This window comes from Chlamydotis macqueenii, chromosome 27 (assembly GCF_036417535.1).
Source record: "Chlamydotis macqueenii isolate bChlMac1 chromosome 27, bChlMac1.mat, whole genome shotgun sequence".
In the NCBI taxonomy this organism is placed as follows: Eukaryota; Metazoa; Chordata; class Aves; order Otidiformes; family Otididae; genus Chlamydotis; species Chlamydotis macqueenii.
Window position 1 is genome coordinate 519,290 of NC_141582.1, and position 22,603 is coordinate 541,892.

General features: G+C 42.6%; 1 protein-coding gene across 4 annotated transcripts in view; it reads right to left on the minus strand.

Annotated features, from left to right (window-relative positions):
• LRRTM4 (leucine rich repeat transmembrane neuronal 4) overlaps nt 1-11,424 on the minus strand; it is a 229,990-nt gene extending 218,566 nt beyond the window's left edge. For 2 of the 4 annotated variants that reach the window (XM_086767841.1, XM_086767845.1), the window contains exon 1: nt 32-641. In XM_086767841.1, the coding sequence (XP_086623967.1) occupies nt 32-56 (25 nt within the window). In that variant the 5' untranslated portion in view covers nt 57-641. Of the gene's footprint in view, nt 1-31; nt 642-11,343 lie in introns of those variants that run through there. The other 2 variants (XM_086767844.1, XM_086767842.1) reach the window with 2 other exon arrangements.
• Between the last annotated feature and the right edge of the window lie 11,179 nt (nt 11,425-22,603).

A 22,603-nucleotide genomic window follows, 5' to 3' on the forward strand; every position in this document is an offset into this window, starting at 1 on the left:
GCTAACAAACAAACAAGAAAAGTTCACTTACCCATCCTTTTGTCATCAACAGACATCCTCCTTCTCCTTTCTCCAGCTGTTTTCTTCTCTCTGCTTCCTTTTTTGCTTCCCCTTCGCCTCTCTCTCGCTTTTTAAAACTGGTCTCTTTTCTTTAAACCATCAGCATCTTCATGTCACAGCACGGTTGCCACTCAAATCACCACCATCCAGCGTGCATGCCAGTAACCCCCACAAAGTTCCCTAGAGAGGACAAGTGAGAATTTTGGGGATGAGGAAGGGAAAGGATAGGGAAGGGGTTGGGGGTGGGGAAGAAAGGACGAAGGATGGGGGGGAGTGGGGGGGTAGGGAGGGACTCTAAGCTCTGAGAGCCATTGTGTAAGTCATCAGAGAACCATCAGCATTAAGTGGCAATCAGCAAGTAACAGCTATAGCAGACCACGAAGGTAAACCAACTTCTCTGGGAAAAATAAAAAAAAAAATCTTTCCCGGTACCTAGCATCTCTCATTCTGCTGCCTTTTGCCATTCCCAGACACAGCAATCCATCCTCCAGCTTCCCAGTTCCCGAGGCGGGCAGGCCTCCTGTGCCGCGTACGAGCCCAGTTTAAAAGCTACGCAGGATAGGTTTATCCATTTAGCCGGTCAGGTTTAAAGTGTTTTGTAGCTGTGCTGAGAGGCAGCTCTTGTCTAATTCAGAAGGCTTTCCAGAGAGCGATGCTGCTTTGGAGCCTGTTGGTGCTAATGCTCCAGTTTGTGATACACTGAGTGCCCTCCACTGGAGAAAACAGATCGCACATTAAAGGCACGAACAAGTGAGCCTGTCATTGCTATGCAGACTTTCTTCCTTCAGAAAAGAAAATTAAAGACACAGTATTGCCTTGCCCACCACCATCCCTCCCCGGACCCCTCTGCCTTCCCTAGCTTACGGAATGTTTGTATTTTGGATTTTCTGGCAGACAGTGTCAAACACTAAATAACACACCTCTTTCCTGGGTATTTATCTTTTTTCTAATCCACCTGTCCTGTATACATTTCTTGGCAAATTCTAAACTGTTTTTGTTTTCCTGTATTCACAGGGCGAGAACAGGAAAAGGCATGTTTGCAGATTAAAAGTGAAAGTCGCATTAAAGGGTCGGGGGGGCAGCAAACGCACAAACTGATCATCCACGCAAAAGGCGTTTAACTGCATGCATCCCATCCAAATGTAAACATACTGGAAACAGCTTGGTTTTTTTCTTTTGCCATCTAAGTGTCTTTTAGTCAGAAAAACACTGAGTTTGGTGAACAACGCAGAACTGAAGCTGCAGAACTGGTGACACCTTTTTCCTCCTCAACTCCTCTTCCCCCCAGCTCTGCCCCATTGACAGCAGTGATTTCTCCCGGTCACGAGCGCCGGGCTGAACTTCAGTGGAGCAGCCCCGACCTTGCGGTGTGAGCCGGTGTTTGCCTCCCGCTGTTTGTCCAGCTAGCTTACTAGGGCTGGAATTAACGCCCACCCAGGTCAGCAGAGAGACGCCGAGGGGACGTGGAGACAGTGCCGTGCACACAGAGCTCTGGGTTAGTCCCGCCTGCCCTGTTCACCAGAAGCAGCGGAGAACATGAGGCTCACGGAGCCCTCACTCCCCCCACACACACGTACTATTTTTGGTTTCAAAGCAAACTCAGGCTGTTCAGAGGGCAGTACTGTACCATTCCCAAACATTTCTAAGCTGGGTTCCTAAAGCTTCTATGTGTGTTTTCTGTCCTGCTGGTCCCTCCTCTCCCTGTGCTACACACACATCAGATATTCTGAAAACAACTCCCTGCCCAAAGCTTGAGTTTAGATGCCAAAATGGTGGAAGCACTTTTTATAAAGTCTGTTATGAGCTAATCATTATGTGTTATTTACTTTTTAAAAATATTTTAAAATATTTCCCCTTATGACTAAAGAGTACCTTGCTCATCATTTTACAGCATTGGACCTCTTGAGGTTTCTGCGTACTACTACTCACAATTCTGCTACTGTAACAAAAAACAACTGCATGAAACTCAAGGCCAGATTCTGAGCTTTTTTATTTTAGTTCCTTATTCCTGGCTCAGATAAAAAGACCATTGCGTGTCCCTGCAATCCATTCCAAATGAAGTCACCCCTGCCCAGCCCCAGGCTCTGGTCGCCTCCAGGATCTGCATCGGAGCAGAAAGGTTGGTACACAGAATGGGCAAAGTAGTTCAACTCCATTTAAAAGAGAAAAAAACCAAACCAAACCAAATTTCCACAAAACAATCCATAGATGCCAATTTTTCGTACCCTATATCTGCATCCAGACTGCAACATCTCAAAGCTTCTGAATAAAAACCCTGGTTTTGTTTGTCCTGTTATGGAACTTCATTGTTATCTATAGATCAGAGATTGATTTCTATAAGAAAAAAAATCATAATTAACAACTACTTTTATTCTGAATTGGCCAGCAATACACACATCTCCCTCAAAGAAGATTCAGAACTTAATTATCAGAAATGATAATATCTCTATGAACTGCATCTGCATTACACTTTCATTTTAGCTAACATTCATATTTATTCATGATATAATTTCCTAATAAAGGTAAAAGCTAAAGCGTGCAGTTATTGTGCCTTGTATTGATAATTCTCCAGGAAGAGTCCATCTGAAACCCTGCCAGATCTGTGAGTGAACTGAGGAGAGCGGTATTGAAGGGAACCGTACCGATTTTCAGGGGATGTCTTTTCCTGGATCCTTTGATCCTACGAGAGCTGAAGCAGCATTGTCATAAGCTGTCCTACTGCCATATCCTTACTGAGACTCAAAACCTCCACACTTTTACAGAAAGTTTTAAAACATTTGGCTTTCATAAAAATCCTGTGATACTGTAATGGAATATTTCACAAACTCCAAACCAGAAAACTTTCACTAAAAAAACCTGAGCTAAAACCACGCAAGCTCTCACTCAACAGCATTAATATCACACACACTTCCCCCTTCCCCCTCCAGTTTCTGACAAAATAGAAAACAAACCTATTCGAATACTTGCCAAAGAGGAAGAAATGGGAAGGTTTTAATCGGTCTAAGTAAGTGACTCTAGAAGGTAAAACCTCATAGAAGAAAGGAGGATGAAAATGCCCGTTTGTGGTTTTGTTCCATTTCTTTAGAGCAGCGAGAGGTACAGGATCTGTGCACACAGCTGAGACACCTGAAATGTTCTACGTGCTCGGCTGACCCTCGTCCAGCTGGCAAAGTCTCCAGCCACCTGACCAAGAGCTACCTAGCTGCCCTACCTGTACGAAAAAGTACATGTGCCATGGGATCCACAGCTTCTCTTCCAGGATCATAGATCTGTAGGTCGCTAATTAAGTTTTTGATCAATACCAACAGCTGTGATTATTTTATATATATATATACACACACACACAAGCAATCAAGTATGCTTGGAATTGTAGCCTTGAGCCTGTCAGCCTACCAATTCGTTTCCATGCACTAATACTTCAAAATTAACAACAATAAAAATGAATATTTTTACATGGTATGTTGACTTTGCAAAATAAAGCACCACCAGCAGCCCTCGCAACATACCTATAAGGAAGAGAAGAACGTATCTACACTTTTCTGCAGTACCAGCTGTTCACTTACTGGAGATTCACAGCCCTGAATAACCTCTCCCAGTAGCACCAGTGGCAGAACTGCTGCTGGAAGGAAATGAGCTAATGCTCTTTGGCCAATTCTTATTTTCTGCCTACAGAAAACTCTAAAGGTTTACACTGCTCTATTCAAAATACTCCTTCATGAGAAAAATAAACAAACTTAAGAGATGCTTGGGCCTGGCCACGGTACTGCCAGATCTGAGTTTACAAAGCTCGTGACTCAGGCAGCAAACAGCACTTTATTTCCCCTTGATCTACTCAGCCATTAGGCTGTACTTGAGTTGCATTTTCAAGGCTTTACAAAATCATTTAGAGTTCTTGGATAGATTTAGAGGTTTCAGGCACAAAAAAGAACAATTACAGTCACCCAGACAGAATACAAAACAAGACTCCTCCCCCAAATATTCCCACAGCAGACCCATAATTTCTGCTATGCCGTCCATTTCATAAAGATGAGTGGCCCTTATTTGAAAGCTGCAAAGGATGGAAGAGTCAGCCCATTCCTGTGCAGCTGGCTGCTGCATATAACAATCTGCACCACTATCGATCTCCAAGAGTCAGGACTCTCTGGAAGAGCCTGCGTTCAGCACAAGCCCCGGATCAGTCTCTTCCCCTGACCAACTCCAACCTTACAACAGCCACACGCAAGCCTTTGCTCCCCACATCTCCTTTGTTACCAGGTGCGAACGTAACCTGCCGATGCGTATGGCAGATCCTCCCTCCCGTGTGCAACAACGGACACAGCCCTGGCACAGCCTCTGACCAGAGAATTTTTGCTTTTCAGTGTAACCAGGAAGGCTGATAGGACTCAAAGCACGGAATCAGATTGTCTCCGCTGTGGCCTCTGCATCACATTCCAGATGGCAGATAACACTCCAGCGCAAGCTGGATTCCACAGTAGCCCAAATACTGGTTTTAGAACGTTCACCAGCTTCTTTCCAAATCATTATTTTCACAGGCATATCATCTTCACCAAGATGCATTTCCTCTTCATTTAATTAAGGTTTTATTTAAATTTATTGCAGACATCTAATAACTATTTTTATTTATAAATTTATCTCCTTAGTGACAAATGTCTAATCTCAGGTCTAATTGCTTTTAAAACATCTAACAGCCTTAGCAAACCCAATCTAAATATAAAACAGGCAGCCCAACAATACAGATAGTGCACATCCTAAGATTAACTAGAACATAACTCCTCCTCAAACGCAAGCCCTGCTTTGCTACCCAAATGCCAGTTCCTTAGTTAACACCTCTAACAAAGAGTTTGCAGGATCATGTATCAGAATCTGCTGGCAGTATGATATAGCCCAAAGATACTTCGATGTTTACTGCTGTGAATATCTGGGAGACTGAGATGAAAAGATGGTTGCAACCAGAACCATCCGACCACCCTCCACGTCAGATGTTAGCTGGGTGTGTGCTGCACTGCACAAAGTGGAAAACAAAATGCTGAGAGGCTTTTTCTGGAGTGGGTAAAAGTCTAGTCTTGGCAGGGAGTAGGAAACTAGAACATGAACCATTAGTGACGGGACTGATTTCAGAAAAGCCAAGGAAATTAATAAGATGTACATGCTCACATCCTTCCTCTTCAGAGGAATTGTCACAATGACCTATATGCTGTGAAATTTTAGCTAGATGACATCCTGCCAGTGGGATCACAGCACTGGGGTAAACACCGTGGGGTTTGCCCATGTAGCAATCCTCTAGGTCAATTTAATCTGATATTACAAATGTTTTTTTCTTTCTTTTTCTTTTTTTTTTTAAATTCACATCACTGTTATTTGCCAAATAACAACTCATCAAGGAACTGATTGAGCAGGGAGAAGGTAATCAATGCGTAGTATCATAGGTACAATATCAACTCATTGCAACTAGCAACAAACAGAAGAAAAGATAACATACACACACGCGTGCCAACACACAGTAACTGAATGCAACACGGAACTGCGCCGACGAGCTCAAGATTAACCAACCTCTGCTTCTTTGTTGTATTTGGCTGCAATAAAAAGGGAAACCCCTGCCCTGTGCCGTACTCCTAGCAGAAGGTGTATTCCCTCACGTGTGCTACAGCAAGTGGCTCCTCTGTCGATGCACGACTCACCAGCAGTAAGAACAGTCCCAGAGGTGCTAGGCAGCTGGAAGGAGGATTTTTAAGACTATTCAAATGTTTGGAAACACAACAGAACTCCAGCAAGAAAAGGAAGGACTACAGGGCTGAGCCAACAGTTTTCAGTACAGGAAGAGGAGGAGGTTAAACAAGAATGTAGGACTCGGGTGATAATCGTACAGAGCCACAGCAGCTCTCCAGGAGGACAGGGCTGCTCTCAAGATCAGCCTGTTGAGATATGCAGTGGCTGCAGAAAGCAGAGCGGTATCAGCACAGGGGAGGAACTTGTAGCTGCTAAGCTCTCGTCTACTAAAGACAACACCAAAGTCCTGATCAGCCACAGAATAACAATACCTTGAAGCACTTTTGTTAGACCACTCTTGTCAAGTAGCTGGCTTTTGGCAGACATTTCAGTGGGCATTTCAGTCAGGTTTCATTCCAGCTTTTAAAAAAGTGTTTCATTAAAACAGATAGGATTTAAATAAATTAATTCATCCCAAAGGACATCTGGACATCTGTTATATACCAAAGTAAATTTCTATTCAGCTAAATCCTGAGGCTTTATCTATCAGATGGATAATCTTTAGCATTTATATTCCCTCACCATTCTCCCCCCCTCCTCTCACCATTTGACACCTGCCAATCTTGAGTGCGCATTCTGAAAACAACCCTGCCCATCTCAAGAGAAGGAACTGGGAGGAGAGAGGCTAATGACCCAAATCCTTGAAGGCATCTCGCCTTCTAACCCCCCTAAAAGTCAGTATTTTTAAACAAAAGCAGATCGCTGAAAGGTGACCTGGACCACAGCTGGACCAGCTGTTGCAGAAGCCACCAACCTATCCCAGCCTAATGTATTCGTCAGAGAAGCAGCACATATTATATCCAAAAGTAGCAAGAAAAAATTCAACTTTTGTTAGTGAGACATTTCTCTCCTCTACTTAAATTTCACATATTAAACTCAAGATAATGCTGGAGCATATAACAATGTGCCATTTACCTACATCTCATTTCTCCTTTCCACAGTGACTGTGTTTAAGGTCATCATTTACACTGAAAGTCCTACTCGAGTTAGTTAATTGAATAAAAGCAATTCAAATCAGGCAATTGTTAATAAATTCAAAGTCCTACAATTTGGTTAATCCTTGGAATCATCAAGAGGCTAAGAAGTCACTTGTCTGTCTCTAATGTTATCAGAGATGGAAACATCTAAGCTTTGCAATATTAGGTCGCTGCAATGTTTGGTCATTTCTGTTTCAATCTGAAAAATAAATGTGTTGGCATTCAGGAACAGCAGTCGTGATGGTTTTTAAATCGAGACAAGATTTACTAAACATGTCCCTAAACTTTGTAACACAACCCATTTTATGCCAAAGAGGGGGTATTTTCATACTCCTCTGGATGATTTATCCAAGCATGTCCATCAACAGTCAGTCAGATTATCATCTTCCAGAGGGTTTTGGTTTTGAACCTTGTTTGTTTTGGTGGAGAGGGAGAGGGGGTCGAGAGGGTGACAACCACTTTGAAAATCCAAGGTTCTGATGTTCCCGTGTTCACAGTCCACTGTGGGACAACATAGGGGGGTAGCAGGAAAGGAAGAGCATCTTCAGACTGTAAGTTCAAAGCCTTTGAGCCATCTGCACGCTCCCAATAGGACTTATCTGCAGTTAAATTATCGATCTCTTCTACTTCCATGCAGTCTTAATGAATCTATGGATTTTTCCTTCTGATGACCTAGTATTTTTTTTTTAATCTAATTGAATGAAATTATTTGTCATCTGTGGAAAAATTCTCACCAAAACTCCTTACTGCAACCTGAATTAACTTTCCCTTCTTCATCTAGTTTTATTTAGCACTTTATTTCTAAGCGTGGTTGAAAAATTAGTATCACGTATGGAAATGGTACTTTGGGAAGTTTGTAAAGGGTTAATACTCTCTTAATTGGCAGTTGCAGTTCTAACATATGATTTATAATGACCTCTCAACATCTATAAACCATGCATGCAATGGCTATTTAGCATTTGTTAGCCTTTTAAAAATTACATATAACTTCAGTCCTGCTATGAAATAAAATTGGCTTCACTCTAAATGTGTAATTTTCATCCTACTGCTATGCACAATCCATGGAAAGTGCTTGAGCACAGCAAAGCTCTTTTGCATAGCAGGAAGCAAGCTTACAGCACTGCGAATCTGGAGAAGTGTAATTCAGAGAAACTACTCATCAATGAGATCAGAGAGGGAGGGGGAAAATCGGTAATGTGGAATGAAGCTTCTTGAAAATCTCTTCGCGGTTTTCCTAATTTAAGAAAAGACTATAAAGAAATAGCATGCATTTACTTTTTTTCTCCTCTTTTTAGTATTAAAAAAGGTCAGATTAAGCCCTTTTTCCTCCACCCAACAGCATCACAGCTAGTTGCGATACAATCTTCCACACTGTCCTACCAACATGCTTCCTTTCAGGAACCATGCGCTGGGAAGACTGTTCTATCTCCAAAGCACAAATCAAACCCTTGGCTGAGCCAGCAAAGGGTCAATGAGACGGCTCAGCAGTGCCAGTCACAATGGTGGGTTTGCGACATGTGCATTTGTCCAGCAGACCCTGAAGGAGGACAACCAACTAATTTCCACACCAAGCATGAGAGTGCCACTGGCCAGCCCTGGCTGGAGTGAGAGCAGCCTGGCCTCAAACCAAGGACCTCCTGTGAAAGGCTGCGTGAACGCAATCCCCAAGCGCTACTGAGGCAGAGAGGTTTTAATTAAAATAACAAGAAGCCAGAGACTACTCCAGCTGGAGAATGATCCAACACAGGGCTGGCTATGCATTTCATTAAGAGACTGTCAGGGTACAAGTTAAGCCCATGTTCCTGGAAATTGCACCTTTAAGCACATTTCTTCCCAGCTCCAGGATTCAGGGTGAGGAGGTGACCATTATCAGGCAGGGGCCATTGCAATTACCCACTCATTAAAGGGAATCGCACTCCACACTGTGAGCCCAAGGAGACCGCTGAATGAAGGATCTTATGGGTGCATCATTGCTTCCAAACATGCGAAGTATTTCACATATCAAAATGTTTGTTTCCCAGCACTGAGGAGGGAGGGAAAACTGGGTTTGTGCCCCCAGCATGGAACATCAATGCACACAGCCTGCTCATGTAAGATCTTGCACAGACATCGAATCACAGAAGGGTCTGGGTTGGAAAGAAATTTCAAAGGCCACCCAGTCCAACCCCCCTGGAAGGAGCAGGGACATCTTCAACCAGATCAAGTTGCTCAGAGCCCCGTTCAACATCTAGGACAATTATGTTCTCCTACAAAGCCACACGCTTTGCCCTCTTTGGCCTCAGCTACACCACTCCCCCATCAGTCACTCTTTCCAACTGCTTAGCATTATCCCCGGTGGAAGTTACCGACACCTCCAATTAGCCTGTTTAGTTTTCAAGTAAAGATCTTCAAGTCACTGCATTCAAAATGAGCTTGCAAATTCTATAGACTAAAAACGTGTATAAATTTTCCAAGCTAATCTGGCACATTTTGAATGAAAAGAGATGTGTCCATATTTGACGTGTACTAGTAATGCACATACACAGACAAACAGGAGTCTTTATGTAAATGTGCGTATGTATTTCATGAACTAGCTTGCACATCAAATTCTGCTTAACGTACTTTGCACAATGCCACTGAAATGAGGAGGACTGCAGACATTTGCATCAAGTCAATTGGCAAGCCTTTTAAAATGTGACTTCCTTCAATGCAATTTACTGGCAAAACAATAATTAGGGGGCACAATTTTGTGATGTCTAAGGTATCTATATCGAATTTTGAAATGTATCTTCAAATAAGTGCCAGTGAAGAACAAGAAGGAGATTGGACCCTGCCTGGCTAAATTATTCTATAGGAGAGTCTCCTGGAAAACTGAGCACTGGGGGTGGGCACAGCAGCAGGCGCAGGAGGACAGGGACAGACAGAGAGGCTGTGTGCATGCATGCCTTTCAGCTCTCCAAAGTAATCAACTCTTTCATACTTCAGTGACAGCATGAGCCAAATCTATCCAAATTCTGCTTCTGCCGTTTCTGACCCGCAAAGGCTCCTAAACCTTTGGGTTTTTCTGCTATGAAGGGTTGTCACAATCCTCCTGTAAACGATGACACCTGGCCTCTTTAAAGATAGAGCCAGCCTCTGTAAGAGGTATTTAGCACAGCTAAACAGATTTTTAAAACTGTGTCCTTTGCCTGTGTTTCATAACTAGTAAAGCTTTCCCAGAACACACTGGTTAATAGAGATCCATGAGAAGTGACCACGTCTCACTTCTTCGCTTACACAGCAGCTAGCAGAACTAGGCATTATTTCGGCATATCTTTATCTCAATAAAACATTTTAACTCATGGTGAGCATTTGAGTAGGGATAATGGTCTTCAGTACAGAGATACGTGAACCAGCCAACAATAACAACTCAAATCACAGGATTAAACACTACGAACTCAGGGTGGGTTTTCGGGAAATGAGAACATGTTTCACCCTATCATCTTGAACACACGATTGCCTTACTGTTGTTAACATTCAGCTGCAGTGGAACGATTTGGGGATAAGGCCTACTTCCAGTCAACTGATCTGGCTGTATTCACTTGCTTCCTTTTATTCTAGTCTCATTCACCAAGGCTGAAATAGACATATGACTCAGAAAGCAAATACTGCAAATAAAGGTAGCACACATCTTTGTTTCAAGGGCTACTGAACTCAGACCTTGGCTTTTCCTTCCTCCCTCTCTCCCCACTGCTAGTAAACAATGAATAAATTAGCAATTGGAGTGTAATGGCTGGAGCAACTTCATTAATACACTGTGATCCTGTGCAGAAGCACAACTTCTGACATTGAGGCTCTAATGTCCTGTGAACTATTGATGGAAATGTGTACAATCCAAGTTCTCCTCTTCAGCTCTTCACATACTAAGTGTTTAATTGTCAACAATTCATGACCACTGCCATTTGGCTGGTACATTAAAGGCAGCATACAATAAAATCCTTTCTGGATTCCTGAATGTGTTTCTACACTATTAAGGTATTGCCAATTTTGACGCAGCATATACAACCAGCAATATCATTCCCCCACTTGTGTGCACAGTGTCATATACACAGAGAACTGATTTCCTGAACCAATTTCCTTCCTGTAGCCCAACCAAGCTCTCAAGGTGCAAGCAAACAAGAAAATCTCCGCAGGATAGTCAAGTATCCCCACTTGTGGACTGCATTAAATAAGCGGAAAGCCATACTAACCATAAGCCACATAAAAAAGGAGATGCATAGTGACAGAACAAGAAACAATGAAAACAAGTCACAGCACAGGAAATGGTAACTAGATGGAAGGAAGCATGGTTTCATCATGGGATAGTCCCACGCTAGAACAGGGTGCTCATAGAGGCTGTGGAATTGCTAACCTTGAAAATATTAAAAAGCAGACTAGACACAGGCCAAAGTAACCTGCTTTAGCTGAACCGCTTTGAACAGGAGGGCCTGGACTACAGATGGCCAGAGATCCCTTACACCATCAATTACTCTATAAAAGGAAACTAAGCACCCAGAACTTTTAGAATGAATTCGATACATACCTTAGTGCTTTTGTGTAGTTCTACCAGGCACCGGTCAGCAAGTAAACAACTCTGTAAATCAGGACTGAAGTTCCTCATATGACGCTCTCACATGGAAGGACGGGTTTTCAAATGTGAAGTACTTGCAACTGGAACCTGAAATGGAAAAAGAAAATCCTCAGAATTCAGTTAAGTTTCATTCTTCCAGAACTCTGAGTGACCAGATGGGTAAATAAAGAACAAATTAACTCTTCAGATACTGGGAACAGTTAATTCTCATTTAAGTGAAAGATTCTAACTGATTTTAATATGATAATTTAATTGGATCTCCATGCAAGTGTATTCAAAACAGGAAGTACCCCCAAAATAGGAATTTTTAAATTAGTGTTTATTCCATCTGACATACACAACCTGAAAAACCATAAGCACTAATTCTTGCTATGATTTTCATTTCTTCTGGAATCCAGAAAGGCTTTTGTCCTGATTTTATTTAGTGAGGGAGTCTACAGTGGCAGCTGCCGTAAGAAGCTTCTAGAAGTCGCTCCCCTTTGTTCAGTGGACTCTGCCGGGCCCAGGGCGGACCCGCTGCTGGCCAAAGCCGAGCCAATTGGTAGCAGAATGTTCCGTGATAACGCCTCTGCAATAACACGTTTAAGAACGGAGAGGGGGAGGCGCGAGCCTTGTGGGCCTTGCAGGCCTCACCCTCCGGCCTCCCGCCAAGCGGCCGACTGGGCCCGACCACAAGTCAATGAAGGCTTCTATCAGCATTCTCCCACAACTGCACTTCCAAATAGCGATCATAGTATGAAATATGTTTCCTTTAAGCATTCAGAATCTCTGCAAAGGTAATGTACTTTTTTATTCCTTGGCTTCTGCAGGACAGATCGAGAATGGCAGCCTGTAGCTGTTCCCCTTCTGAAAATATTAGTAGAAGCCACTGGCATCCAGCTGCTGCTGCTGGTCATTTTGCCCGCATCATTAACTTCCTTCTTGCACAGTGGAGTGGAATGACAGCTGAAGGGTCTGCAGTATGAAAACTTTTTGATCCTGTTCTCTCTATACCCACTGATGTCATTGTGGCAGGTATACCTGCTGATCAGTGTTAACGAGCATGCGGCCTTAACATCACTAATTTTCATGTACTCACAGCACTTGTAGGTGTCCTACTAGAAATTTTTCTGGCTACGGAAGAATGATGCTATTCATTTTTTTCCAGGCTGCAGTGCAGCCTAGAGCCTTCAACCCAAAGCAAAACCTCAGGACCCAAAGCAAAACCTGACTGAGGGTATGCAAGCTTACCAGCCCCCAGAGTACTTTCTCTGTGCACTGCTGTTTATATGATTGCTATTTAAGTATAACATTATTTATTGTTTGCATTGCAACGGCATTTAGAAGTCACCATCACGGAAAAGGGTAACAATTGCTGTGCAGATGGATTAAAAGATAGCATTGATCGAGGTGCTAATAATACAAATGAAATGTAAAAAGTAAGAGGTGAATATAAACAAACATATGTTCCTACCACAGAAAAGTAGGAAACAGAACCAATCAGCACAATACATAGTAATATCACATTTATACATTTTCCATGAGGAGAAAAAAAAAAGAAAGAAAAGATTTTCAAGGGGAAAAAGTGATCAATCTTATAACAAATAATCCACAAAATCCTGTCTAAACTCAGAGATTCACCTGTGGGGAGAAAAAAAAAAAAAAAAAAAAAAAAAAAAAATCATTCAGCAGGTTTTGGAAAGGTATCTTTCATGAGGGACCTAGGGACCTTATAGGACAAGCAAGTCCTAAAAGGCAACACTTCTCTCAAGTTTCCTTATGTAAAATGTATTTTGGTTGAACGCTTAAGTCATTACGAACAGGGACACAATAAAAAGCTGAGAAAGTTCCCACAGGAGGCATGAGATGTGAAAGAATTACCAAGTGCACCAACAGGAAGATTTTCCCTTGCCACTCCTCATTATTACAGCTGTTATCAGTGAGGCTAAAGCCCTGTCCAGAGGCTGAACATCCGTAAAACCCATTGACATCAAGGGCACTCAGCACCTCACAAAATCAAGCCTTACCTCCTCAGAGTAGTTACCAGAGAAGCCTCTTGTAGAAACAGGGATTGCACTTGAAATAAACAACTAAACTCAATGTATGGGAGAGACACTTAAGGCAGTAGTTTTTCAACTTAAAGCTAATTTATAAAATTTATAATGCTACAGTAATACATGGGGTCTTACTGCAAGGCCCCAGAATGCCTGCAGAACAAAAATGATAATAAAACCTAAGGCTGATTTACAGAATCACTAATCTGCATTTTGGAATGCTGCTATCACGTACGAAATGCACTTGAAGACAACTCGGGCCACATCCTGACTTGAGTTACCTAGGAGTAAATCCAGAGTGGCTCATGACAAACCCTGCCAGCCCCCCGGCCATGTCTTCAAAAAAGCAGTGGAAAAACTCAACTCTGTTTAGAAATAACTGTGTGTTTCACCACAGGCTTTCCAGCTTCTCTCTCTTACTGCTAAGGTCACTGGCATGAAGCAGCTCATCCACTCCTACTGCTTAGTCTCCTACCTGCCATCATAACCACTGTCCTCGTGGCAGGAAGTGCTTTCTGGTAAAGCTGCCTTAGAGATCTGTAACTGTACAAAACACGTAACAGGGTATGGGCTGCAAGCTCGCAGCAAGGCTGCCTATTAATTTGACCCTATCAGTGTTTCCTCTTAGGCCAGTTTGGGGTGGGACAGCTGGACACAGGACCCATTTAAACCATCAACAGCAGCTGGCAGGCTTTCACTAGGTGTTAGGTTTTTACAACATGTGCCCTTTCCTCAGAAGGTCCATGCACATCATCATCTTCATCACAATCCTCCGGGACAGACACCACAGCACTCCTCCTGAACCGCAGACCCTGCATCCTTTCCTTCATTTCCCTTGCGCTTCATCATCATCAGTGCTAAGACACCGGGCGTTCATCCCCTACTGAGAACGAGCCTTGTAATCCCTGCAAGATAACTAGGAACAGACCAGACATTTCAGGCTAATGTACTTCATGAGTCTTTCAAGAAATTTATATAAAATGGGCCTGTAGATACACATTGTAGGACAGAAGAGTAAAGAAGTGCAAATTATCAAAAGTAACTGCTTAATCATGAAATAGTAGAAATTAAGGCCATATAAATAGCTAAAGAGTCTGGAAAAACGGGGATAAAGCCATTTAAAAAATAAAACATATTAGCCAGAAAAGGGAGTCAAAGTACCAGCAGTGCTCGCCCCGTTATCTACGCGAGTATCAGAGGAAATGCTGTTATTAAAAAATGGTGAGTACAACTTCATTCTCCAGGACTTAGACCGCACTAAGACACAAAGGCTTGCTTGTAAAGAAATGTACTGTAGTTTAAAAATACCGTCCCCTTTAGTATTCTGCTGTGTATAGTCGGTCTGAGTAACAGCAGGCAATCACGCAGTCTGAGACTGTCACTGATGAACCCTGAAACAGCTATTTAGCAGAAACCACAAGCAAAAGCAAAAATAAAGGTCATTAATTTTTAAATTTACCTCACTCCTTGCATTGTAGTAAATAAGCTGTAAGGGTGACAATTAATTGGAGCGGATGCACATCCTGCCAACCAGGAGCAAACCCCCACCTTCTATTTGCCTCTAACCCTTCTTATTTTCATGACAACGGCTGCATTTTCTCACTTTAAAACACAAACAAGTCAATGTAAGCATGGCTGGAAGGCTAAGATGATTATGGGATAATTTGTGTTTGCAAGAGCAAACAAAATCAATTGCAATTGTTTAGGAACCAAGCACATTAAATGGTGGTGAAAAGATATTTGCTGGACTTTTACAACACGGCTTTACTTTAATCGCAACAATGCTACGGGATAGACTGACAAAACCCCTTAGGAACTGCTTCAGAAACGTACACGCTAGCCTGTCCACGGTGGCAACGGAGGAAATAGTCTATCTGCTGTGGATGAAACAAAAGTGGATTTGGACAACACTTAAAAACCACCACCAAAGATCCAATCACTCCTGGAAAACAATGAGAGAGAGAGAAAAATTGATTGGTTCAGGAAGTCAATTGAATTCTCTGTTATAACAGATTAAATACAGAATTACTCAATTAACCTCAGATTAATTATGCCTTTCAGGTAAACATGATGACTGTCATCTCGGCTAATGCGAAGCATCGAATCACAAGATATCGAATCAACCGCCTCCCACCCTGACAGCCAGACCTTGTTAGAGATCTAAAAAGCCCAGATGATTCCCCTTTCCATTCACACAATCAGCCTCCACTGCTGGACACACGATTCACAACCCCGTCCTGTCCTCTACATTTCATTGATTTCTATTTTTTTTTTTTTTTTTTAAGAGCTGTTCATACACCGGGAGGGGTGGGGGGGCTCAATCAAGTACAGCGTTGTTCCAGTTTTAGTTACATTCCATGTCAATATGTCAATTTTAATGTTTGGGCTCTGCTTGAAGCTAGAAATGTGAAAAGAAAGCCGGATCAAATCAGAAGCACCTGTCAGCAGAGGCAAGGCGAGAGCCAGGACTCTTCAGCCCCAGGAAGAGAAGGCTCAGGAGAATCTGATCCATGTATCCAAGTGCCTGACAGGGAGGAGTAAAGGCGACAGAGCCAGAGCCCTCCTGCTGCCTAGAGACAGGGTAGGAGGGAATGGGCACAAACTGGGATATGGAAAATTGCTTTTAAAAATAAGAAAAACCTTTTTACTGTGAGGATGCTCAAACATTGGAAGAGGTTGCCCACAGAGGGTGTGGAGACTCCATTTTTGGAAACACTCAGAACTCAAGAGGACACAGTCACGGGCAACCTGCGCTGCAGCTGGTCCTGCTTTGTACTGGGAACTGGGACTGGTCCATCTTTAGAGGCCCCTTCCAGCCACAACTGTTCTGTCATTCTCTGAGAAGGATTAAAATTGCAGCTCTGTGTGTTGGCAATCCACCCATAATACAAATTACACAGATAACAAAGGAATTTCAAGGTGCCTGAGGAAGGGGAAAAGAAAAAGTTCTCAAGTAATGTGTCTTGGTTTAATTATTTATGGTGATGCTTGAATGTCTCATTACCAGGTCATACATGACCTCTGGGTAGTGCCTTCATCCTTACAGATTAATAAATTATTGTGACACAAATAACTTCAGCAATTTCTCCCTTAGCGCCACAGAAATGTGAACTTCTTGTATTTAGAAGAAATGTGTAGAGTTGTATAGAGATGTGTAGAATGTGCATTTTTGGCTGAGGAAAAAGGTTGATTTTAACACAAGCAAACGTCCTTTAGAAACAGACAGAACCATTAGACTCAAGAGGCCAATTATTCTTTATGCATTTTTATCCTAGTTTGTGCTTTATAAGACTAGGGCAAGTTGTGAGAGGTTATCTTTACTGAGGTCCTTTAGTCTGCACAAAATGCCTAAGTATTTTAACACGTAAAAAATTGTCAAACTGTTATAAAATATGTGCATTGTCAGGAAGCATCAATTTTTAAGGGACTGATTCTTATTCTAACTATTAATACATTTTCCTACTTATCTTTAGAACTCCTCCAAAGTATACAAGTACTCGCTCTTCAAGGACTACAGGATATGCATTTCCTAGAAATGACAATCTTCTAGGGGACAAATAAAAAAACCTCAAATTAAGAAAAGTCAAAGTGTCATACAGCTCAAACCCTGCATTATTTCAGTGCAGAAACACTCAACTTATCTAAATAATGCAATGTGGGCTTGCGCTTGAATCTGAAAGGAGAAAGCGGAGTGGAAGATTCCAAAATCATCTCCTGAATTGAACAAAGAGAGTCTATTTTTTCCCTGATGATAAGACTATATTTTTCAATTGAAATTTTTTCCCATGACAATTTTCAACTACCACAACTGCTGCCCCTACCTCTCAAAGCAGCAAAGGAAATAATGTTCTGGGCTACACCCTCCGAACAGCAGCCACGTCTCCCTAGGGTGTCACAATATTTAAGCACTGGGCATATGCATCGGAGAGCTGACAAAGAGGGGGACGCTATGAATTATTTTCCCACATTACTTTCAGCACCTGACCGTCTCATTTTGCATCCTTCTCGGGCTCACAAAAAAACCGCAGTTGGCGGGTGTCACGTTCAAGAGCGATGAGTTCCTTCATCCTTTGAAGGCAACACTGCGGGGCTGTCTCACCCACTCTGCGGTGCTGAATTTCTTGGTGATCTCTAGCAGGTCAGGTAAATACCTGGATGCTCCAGATCCTTCCAAGAAAGCCATCCAGAGAAGGGGGGCTCGCTGCATGCTCCAGCACCTCTGAAAATCTCACTCATCGCTTATAACGCTACTTCCCATCCTTACAGCTGTTTGTCAAGCTACAGAAGCTCATCATTTGGGCTTAAATTCTCACAGAGCATGAGAGTGATTCAAGATTATGCTCAGCAGCAAATGCCCTGAGGTTGGAAAAAGCAAGAATCAACTATGGAAATTATCTGATCCATAACTGTTTGAGTCAACATTCAATTGTGATTATGAATGCCCTAAAAATGCTGATCTTCACTAAGCTGAAAAAAAAAAAAAGTTAGGAAATAAAGTATGAGAAAACACACAGCAAAAAAACATCATTCAGCAGACAGTGTGGGATGAACCTGGAAATTTGGTTTCTATTTCTGGCTGCATTTTGACAGGTTACCTCCCCTGTCTGTTCTCACCTTCCCTCCAACTGGGACAAGGTTTTTCTCTTGCACCTAGTTATGTATGATTTATGCTGTGCTGGCATCCCAGACCGTAAACCAGACTGTGTCCAGAGAACCTCAGGAGACGTTCCCTACTCAACAGAAAGTGGCACAGGACACCTATGATCTTGGCTGACCTCTGTTAATGCTGCCTTATCAATAAAGCCCTTGAACTGAAGCAAAGCAAACACAGTATCACGCTGAGAACTGATTAACATGACTCTTCTCAACTGTGCTTGCTCAGTAAGCGTATGTTCATCAGGGAGCCAAATAAAGAATTACACAAGAATCTAGGAAAGCTCTTCCACAGGGAACAAAATCTAATAAGTAAATAATTTTCTCTCACATATATAAAAATTTCTGTTTACTGAGGATGAAATACTTCTGAAAAGGCTGCTTTAGCCTACTATTTAAATGTAGGCTACAGATGCCCAAAACCCTGCAAAGCGTAAGGAAATATCTTCTGTTAACACATTTACCTGAGAGGCTGGAAGCACCTACTACAACTGTGTTGGGGTTTACAGGTTTTTAATAAGATCAAATATAAAACCTGGCCTTAATACTCATCATCTAGTCAACACATTTAAATGGGGGGTGAGCGCTGCACTGTTTACGCAGCAGGCCAAAACACATGCCAACACAGTAACTAAAATAAACCAGCTGTCAAAATTAGTTATTGTCTTGAAAAAGATTAAAACAGGAAGGAAAACTTTAAAAAGAAAAAGATCAAGAAACAGCAAAACTCTTTCCCTCTCAGTTAAAAAAAAGGATGCCGAACACAGAACACCAGTGTTCGAGTCCCTCCTCTGCCCAACTTTCACAAGGCAAACACGACGATAATGGTGGGCTTCAAAGCACCAGCCATTTCCAGAGTTTCTTGGCCCCAAGCATTCCACTGAACACTTAAGATGTCAGTATATCTTGGATTACTGAGGATCTAGGAACAAAGGGAAGCTCAACTGAGGAATAACCGGTTGAATGACTCAGGAAAACCCCCCAGTCTGGAGCTTTGGAGAACTAGAACACCCTCCCTGACGTGCTCCATATTATCTCCAAATTGTACCACAACTGTTTTGGCAACATTTTATTTTCTAACAGTAAGGATGAAGAATCCCTTTTGAACTTTCAAATTCAGTCTCAGATCAAACCCCTAAAACTCCATGCACCCCTTCACACCCTATTCCATTAAAATGTAGTTTCCTAAGGGATTACTAACAAGCAGAGCCCCTCCAACAGCTCTATCACCCTAAGAGCTACAGGAGAGATCCAAAGAAAATGGGCATCTGGGGTTCCAGCTTCATCAGAGATCAGGAGTACTTGCCAAATTGAGTCCCTGCTTATTTCTGGCTTAACTATATTAAACAGGGATATATGCATTCTGAATGTGCTTTTTACTTGAAAAGATACTGGTAAAACCATGCCTAAGCTCACTGCCTTGTTGCTGCCGCAAGCACAGAACGTGGCTGAAAGGGACACCCTGCACAGGCACCTCTGAGTCACCTCACAGCAGAGTGACTTCGTTACAATAATCAGATCACGCTGCAATTTACTCTGCACACATCGTCTGCCTCCCTGCAGACTTCAAACCTGCAATAACGGACCACTTGAGTTCAGAGAAATCAGATGTTTGTCAAAAGGTTCTGAATACGGCTTTCATTTAGGCCTCATTTCAGCAGAGCATTTCAAAGATGCCTACCTTTACCATCTGGTGAAACCCCGCTGAAGCCGTTCATACACAGCTTAAGTGCTATACCGAAGAGGGCTGGAGGTAAGCACATTTGAAAGGCAGAAATACCAGGTACGTACTGAGTGGGTCTGGCTTTCTACAACAACGTGGAGCTATTCACTCTCCTGTTATTATAACCACAGACGATTCCTTATTGCGCTGTTACAGAGAGGCAATACGATTTAAAAAAAAAATATATATATATCGAATTATTTACTTTGTAGAGCTCTGGGAAGCCTCTGTTCATTGGTAAAATATATATGCATTACAAGAGAGAATACGCGGCCCAGGATCAACATTTTCCTCCCATCATAGGCAAGCACTAGTGCACGTTTTCTTAGGGCATGGCTGACCCACGCACGCAAAAAACAGAGCAGAGACATTTGAGACACATCACCCACAAACTAATTCCTGCCAGAACTCAAAGCAACAGAGTTGTGTCAGCACAGCACTGTGTCTAGATTAATTAGCTTTGAGGAGAGGAAGAGCTAATTAGCCCGTGCACTGCCCTACTACCACTGTCCTGCTTTTAGACATGGCAGCCTGCTCTAACCTGCTTTACACAATGTGGACACAACCTGGAAGACATGGCCCTGGGCAGAGAGCGAAGCTAAGATGTTAAGAAAATCGTGCGAGGGGGGTCACGAAGTGTCCTTTTAGTGCTAACAGGATGACAGCTGCTACATCCCAATCAGCAGGGACAAACAGGAAAATGTGTCTTTGCAACAATTAATGCGGTGGACAACAGGGGCATTGATTTGAGTAGGAAATATTAATTCAAGACATTCGAATTTCAGCCATTTTTAGCGTACCCTGTCCTCCCGCCCTCACCTCTGCCATCTCCCTGGCTGTACCTGCTGCTTGGCCCGGGCGTTCCTCGCACGTCTCGGAGCCGCTTCGCTGGACAGATGAAAGGTTCATTGACATGCCTGTAGCAGCTGTAGTGGAATTAATATTGGACTCACTATCTGAGCTTAGGATGCACAAGCCACTGCTTTTGCAATGCATACTGATGCAATAAAGAGGGAAAGAAGGAAAAGAAGGCTGGCAATTTGCTATTTTCATTATGACTGATATGGCAAAGAGCTGAGGGAACCCTGGAAAGGAGAGAGTTAACCTGGAGTAATACTCTGAAAGCTAATAGCACCTCATGCCATTTATTAAAAGAAATCTGTTGAAGTGCGCAGTCTATGGCACAGTAGTTTTAATTAAAAGGTGGAAGAAAAGTGAAATCATTTATCCAAATCACCCTTCTTAAAGTTAGGGTCCAGTTTTGAAATACCCATTTCCATACATCTACAGTATGGGCATTACCAACTCCAAGATTTAAAAATTCAAGAGACTATTAAAAAAGATCTATCGGTTGCCGCTGTTTAACGAGCCAGTGGGATTCATTTAGGTCAGTTTTTGTCCTACAATTACACAGAAGATAAAAAAAAAAAAAAAAAAAAATCACTGCCATGGGGTGGAGTGATGTTAATATACATCAAGTAGCCTGGACAGTAAAAAAACTACTGAATATTATGCAATTTCCCTGCAGCAGCAGACATTGCCAGCACTCAACTGCCAAAGGAGAGGGAAGGGAAGGTTGAAGTGGAGTTCAGTAGCGAGACCACGATCTCGTACTCCTTCACAGACCATCTGCAGGAACATGCCCTCACACATGGGCTCCTACAGCCAGAGTTCAAATAAAAGCTCTGTTCATCCCTGTCCGTGCTTGATGCAGAGGGACACAGAGAAAAACGCTACAAAGCCAGACACTGCTAAGTGATACCAAATCCAGACCTTCCCCAACCGCTAATTATGATGCTACCTGTTGAGATCACCTGGCACAAAAACACAGGGCCCGACTCCTGGCCTGGTCAAGTCAGTCTGCTCATGGATGTCCGCGGATCTAGACCAACCCATCAGCGTGCTGCGAAACAGCCAACAAAACAGGATTGAAAGCTGACGCACAATGTACCAATTGTTTAATGATTGATGAGGGAAGTGTCAGATGAATTATTTGCCAAATGATACCAGTCTGTTACAGAAATTTGCATGTAACGACAGAAAGAAATCAATTATATCTAGTTCATACATAGAAACATTCTAAACTGCGCATCTCAGCTCTTTTCATAAACAAGTCCAGCATCATTATCTCCATGATTGAAGTACAAAACCCGAAGCGTTAGCGGAAGGGCAGTCACAAGCCCTAACTCTAGAGACACAAAGTGCCTAAATCAGGAAGCAAGTCTAACATAGCATGGTCAGTGAAAGGAATGATGGGCAACTCCAGAAGCAATTCAAAATTCACTCCTTTGGCAGAGGCTGTGAGTTACAGAGAGCTTCCTATCTCCAGTTGAGGGTGCCTGAAATTAAGTGATGCGAGTGCTCCACCCCAAAATTACTTTCTCAAGTCATCCAGCAGGACACTGGCAGAACCAGCAAAATTGAGGTCTGTGAATCCCAGACCTCAGTCCCTCAGAGCTGAACCGCGCGTTGCCAGATACTGATTTTTCACGCCACGTCAGTTACCTCAATTCCAAATTCCACCTGTGTTAGATCAAAGGGTGTTTGAATTTCATACCGTTCAGACTTCAGTAACACTGGAACTGCATCACTTATTACTTTTTTCCTCTAACTTAACTGCTTGTTCCCTCTCTAATCTGCTTTTAAAGAATAGAAATCACATCTTTTCCACTACATTCTCACTGCACTTTCTCCAAAAGTTTGACTCATCATACCTATCTTCCAATCCCTTCATCTATTTGGATTTCTCAAAGTGAGAAAATTACTTCCAATGAGCAATGCAGCCGTCAAAGCACTAAATTTC